Here is a 5000-nt window from a genome sequence, read left to right as displayed (position 1 = left end):
GGAAGGGGAGGAGGAGGGAGGAAGGGGAGGAGGAGGGAGGAGGGAGGAAGGGGAGGAGGAGGGAAGGGAGGAGGAGGGAGGAGGTGAGGAGGGAGGAGGGAAGGGGGGAGGAGGGAGGAGGGGAGGAGGGAGGAGGAGGGGGAGGAGGGGGAGGGAAGGGAGGAGGAGGGAGGGGGGGAGGAGGGAAGGGGGGAGGAGGGAGGAAGGAGAGGAGGAGAGAGGAAGGAGAGGAGGAGGGAGGAAGGAGAGGAGGAGGAGGGAGGTAGGTGAGATTGAGGAGTGAGGAAGGAGGGGAGGAGGAGTGAGGAAGGGGGGGAGGAGGAGGGAGGAAGGGGAGGAGGAGGGAGGAAGGGAGGAGGAGGAGGAGGAGGAGGAGGAGGGAGGAGGAAGGGGAGGAGGAGGGAAGAAGGGGAGGAGGAGGGAGGAGGGAGGAGGAGGAGAGAGGAGGAGGAGGAGGGAAGGAAGGGAGGAGGGGAAGGGGAGGAGGAGGGAGGAAGAGGAGGAGGAGGAGGAGGAGGGAAGAAGAAGGGGAGGAGGAGGGAGGAGGAAGGGGAGGAGGAGGGAGGAAGAAGGGGAGGAGGAGGGAGGAAGGATGTCGGTCTTGCATTTATAGGGAAGATTGTGGGCCGGTGGGTGGGTGGGGGGAAGGGAGTAGGGGGGAGTGGGTGGGGGTAGGTGGGGGTTGGGGTGGGGGTGGGGGTGGGGGGGATTGATGAGCGCGCGAGCGAGAGCGCATTTACGGTGTGTCTCTTGGTAGCGGTGCGCCGTCGATCCCGCTCGTGACGTCAGAGCTGTTAACTCCAACAGCTGTTTAACGTTACCTTTCTTCCTTCTTCCTTCTCCTTCCGTCGGCGTTCTCCTTCCTCCTCCCCTCTCCCTTCTTCCTCTTCCTCTTCCGCTCCCCCTTCTTCTTCTTCTTCTTCTTCTTCTTCTTCTTCTTCTTCTTCGTCTCCCTTTCCTCTTTATCCCTCTCCCTCCTCTTTCTTCTTCTTTTTCCTCCTCCCTCTTCCTCTTCCTTACCTTTTCCCAGTCCCTTTCCCCTCTCCCTCACCCACAAACCATTCCCCCCACTCCGTTCCCTCTCCTCTCCCCCACTCCGTTCCCTCTCCCCCACTCAATTCCCTCTCCCTTACCCACAATCCATTCCCCCACTCCGTTCCCTCCCCCCACTCAGTCCCCCCTCCCCTTCCACTCAGTTCCCTCTCCCCCCACTCCGTTCCCTCTCCCCCCACTCCGTCCCCTCTCCCCCACTCAATTCCCTCTCCCCCATTCACTTCCCTCTCCCCCATTCACTTCCCTCTCCCCCACTCCGTTCCCTCTCCCCCCACTCCGTCCCCCCCCCCTCTTCGAGTACCAAAGCTTCTTACTCTTCGTGATGTTTTTAAAACCGCACTCAAATTACATACATTGCGATGACTATTCGTAACGGTCGCTTGTTGGAGCTGAATTGTATGCAGTACTTCAGGTTGTTTTGAAAGGGAAGGAGGGAGGGAGGGAGGGAGGTGGAGGTGAAGGTGGAGGTGGGAGGAGGTGGGAGGTGGTGGAGGAGGAGGAGGAGAAAGAGAAAGAGAAAGAGAAAGAGAAAGAGAAAGAGAGGTGGGAGATGGGAGGTGGGAGGTGGAGGTGAAGGTGGAGGTGGGAGGAGGTGGGAGGTGGTGGAGGAGGAGGAGGAGAAAGAGAAAGAGAAAGAGAAAGAGAAAGAGAAAGAGAGGTGGGAGATGGGAGGTGGGAGGTGGAGGTGAAGGTGGAGGTGGGAGGAGGTGGGAGGTGGTGGAGGAGGAGGAGGAGAAAGAGAAAGAGAAAGAGAAAGAGAGGTGGGAGATGGGAGGTGGAGGTGGTGGGAGGTGGAGGTGGAGGTGGAGGTGGAGGTGGAGGTGGAGGTGGAGGAGGAGAAAGAGAAAGAGAAAGAGAAAGAGAAAGAGAAAGAGAAAGAGGAGGAGGGGGAGGGTTGAGGTGGGAGGTGGGAGGTGGAGGTGGTGGGAGGAGGAGGGAGGTGGAGGTGGAGAGCACAGCGAGGAGGTGGGAGGTGGGTGGTGGGAGGAGGAGGTGGAGGTGGAGGTGTGGAGGTGGGAGGTGGGAGGTGGAGGAGGAGGAGGAGGAGGAGGAGGAGTAGGAGGGAGGAGGAGGGAGGGAGGGAGGAGGAGGAGGGAGGGAGGGAGGGAGGGAGGAGGAGGTGGAGGTGTGGAGATGTGGAGGTGGGAGGTAGGAGGAAGGGGAGGTTGGAGGTGGGAGGTGTGGAGGTGGAGGAGGAGGACGCGGTGGGAAGTGGAGGTGGAGGTGTGGAGATGTGGAGGTGGGAGGTAGGAGGAAGGGGAGGTGGGAGGTGTGGAGGAGGAGGAGGAGGACGAGGTGGGAAGTGGAGGTAGAGGTGTGGAGATGTGGAGGTGGGAGGTGGGAGGTGTGGAGGTGGAGGAGGAGGACGAGGTGGGAAGTGGAGGTGGAGGTGTGGAGATGTGGAGGTGGGAGGTAGGAGGAAGGGGGGGTGGGAGGTGGGAGGTGCAGAGGAGGAGGAGGAGGACGAGGTGGGAAGTGGAGGTGGAGGTGGAGGTGGGAGGTAGGAGGAAGGGGAGGTGGGAGGTGGGAGGTGGGAGGTGGGAGGTGGGAGGTGGGAGGTGGGAGGTGGGAGGTGGGAGGTGGGAGGTGGGAGGTGGGAGGTGGGAGGTGGAGGAGGAGGAGGAGGAGGAGGAGGAGGAGGAGGAGGAGGAGGAGGAGGAGGAGGAGGAGGAGGAGGAGGAGGAGGAGGAGGAGGAGGAGGACGAGGTGGGAAGTGGAGGTGGGAAGTGGAGGTGGAGGTGGGAGGTGGGAGATGTGGAGGTGGAGGTGGAGGTGGAGGTGGGAGGTGGGGGTAGAAGTAGGAGGGGGGGAGGAGGAGGAGAAGGATATTAATAATAATAATAATAATAACAATAAGGTGACGTCATGTTACATCATCGGAATCACGAATTGGGAATTGGATGATGGTCATTTTGCATCTTTTAGAATCTAGAACAAATAAAAAAGGATGACGTCAGACTGATTAAACTAAATTAACATACTTTGTCGTTGATTTTCTAAATTTTTACGCCGTTTCTCTTCTGTTGCAGGATTCCTTTGGCGCTGTCTCTCACCACTCGTCCAAGGGGTCACTTCTCGAAGGGCGTCACCAGGTCGTAGGTGAGTGGAGTGAGTGGCTGCAGGGGGCGCCGTCCTTCGGGGCTCGCCTGGAGGGGCGTGAGTGCAAATTGCATGGCGTGGATGGACTGGAGGGTCGCGTAAGGTTGGATGCAAGGGGCGTGTGTCTCTTTGCGTGGAATGTTTCTCACAAACTGGATTTATATGTTTGTGTGTGTGTGTGTGTGTGATTGTTTATGTGTGTGTGTGTGTCTGTGTATGATTGTGTGTATGTGTGTATGGTTGTGATTGTGTGTGTGTGATTGTGTGTGTGTGGTTGTGATTGTGTGTGTGTGTGATTGTGATTGTGTGTGTATGTGATTGTGTGTGTGTGTTTGTGTGTGTGTGTGATTGTGTGTGTGATTGTGATTGTGTGTGTGTGATTGTGATTGTGTGTGTGTGATTGTGATTGTGTGTGTGTGATTGTGATTGTGTGTGTGTGATTTTGTGTGTGTGTGTGTTTGTGTGTGTGCGTTTGTGTGTGTGTGATTGTGTGTGTGTGATTGTGTGTGTGTGTGGTTGTGATTGTGTGTGTGTGGTTGTGATTGTGTGTGTGTGATTGTGTGTGTGTGATTGTGTGTGTGTGTGATTGTGATTGTGTGTGTGTGTGATTGTGTGTGTGATTGTGATTGTGTGTGTGTGTGTTTGTGTGTGTGTGATTGTGTGTGTGTGTGATTTTGTGTGTGATTGTGTGTGTGTGATTGTGGATTGTGTGTGTGTGATTGTGTGTATGTGATTGTGTGTGTATGTGATTGTGTGTGTGTGTGATTGTGATTGTGTGTGTGATTGTGATTGTGTGTGTGTGATTTTGTGTGTGTGTGTGTTTGTGTGTGTGCGTTTGTGTGTGTGTGATTGTGTGTGTGTGTGGTTGTGATTGTGTGTGTGTGGTTGTGATTGTGTGTGTGTGATTGTGTGTGTGTGATTGTGTGTGTGTGTGATTGTGATTGTGTGATTGTGATTGTGTGTGTGTGTGATTGTGTGTGTGATTGTGATTGTGTGTGTGTGTGTTTGTGTGTGTGTGATTGTGTGTGTGTGATTTTGTGTGTGTGTGATTGTGTGTGTGTGATTGTGGATTGTGTGTGTGTGATTGTGTGTATGTGATTGTGTGTGTATGTGATTGTGTGTGTGTGTGATTGTGTGTGTGTGATTGTGTGTGTGTGTGATTGTGTGTGTGTGATTGTGTGTGTGTGATTGTGTGTGTGTGTGATTGTGTGTATATGTGATTGTGTGTATATGTGATTGTGTGTGTGTTTGTGTGTGTGTGTGATTGTGTGTGTGTGTGATTGTGTGTGTGTGTGTGTGATTGTGTGTGTGTGTGATTGTGTGTGTGTGTGATTGTGTGTGTGTGTGTGATTGTGTGTGTGTGTGTGAGTGTGTGTGTGCGTGATTGTGTGTGTGTGATTGTGTGTGTATGTGATTGTGTGTGTGTGTGATTGTGTGTGTGTGTGTGTGATTGTGTGTGTGTGTGTGATTATGTGTGTGTGTATGATTATGTGTGTGCGTGTATGCGTGTGCATGTGCATACGTGTGCGACTGTACGTGTGCATGTGCATGTGCATACATGTCTGTTCAAGCATGAACGTACCTACGCACGAATATCTGCATGACTAAACCCGCGTATGCGTGTGTGTGCGAGCGAGTCTTCACATGCTCCCATGCGCCCAACGCACGCACACCCCGCATGACAATATCTCAAACAAACCCATCAGACTGTCAACCCACCCACCCATTGAAATAACTCCCCCCCCTTCTTCTTCCCCCCCCCCTTTCCTCTTCCCATATTCCAACCACCTTCCGCGGGGGCGCACCCACACCCACAGCCTCGCGCCCGCCGCCCTCCGAATACCCAC

The 5000-nt window shown here is 54.6% G+C and overlaps 1 protein-coding gene across 1 annotated transcript in view; it reads left to right on the top strand.

Moving 5' to 3' along the window:
• The window catches only part of LOC122258188 (uncharacterized), a gene marked incomplete in the record, with an annotated part of 191567 nt that overhangs the window by 171889 nt on the left and 14678 nt on the right, over window positions 1-5000 (top strand). The window contains 2 exon segments of the mRNA XM_086534400.1: window positions 3126-3153; window positions 4971-5000. The exon segment at window positions 4971-5000 is cut by the window's right edge and continues 78 nt beyond it. Of these exon segments, the coding sequence (XP_086390526.1) occupies window positions 3126-3153; window positions 4971-5000 (58 nt within the window).

Source organism: Penaeus japonicus, unplaced genomic scaffold (genome assembly GCF_977035675.1).
Source record: "Penaeus japonicus unplaced genomic scaffold, GWHDUDI00000001_assembly GWHDUDI00000041, whole genome shotgun sequence".
NCBI classification, from domain to species: Eukaryota; Metazoa; Arthropoda; class Malacostraca; order Decapoda; family Penaeidae; genus Penaeus; species Penaeus japonicus.
This window is presented reverse-complemented; position numbering and strand designations above follow the sequence as displayed.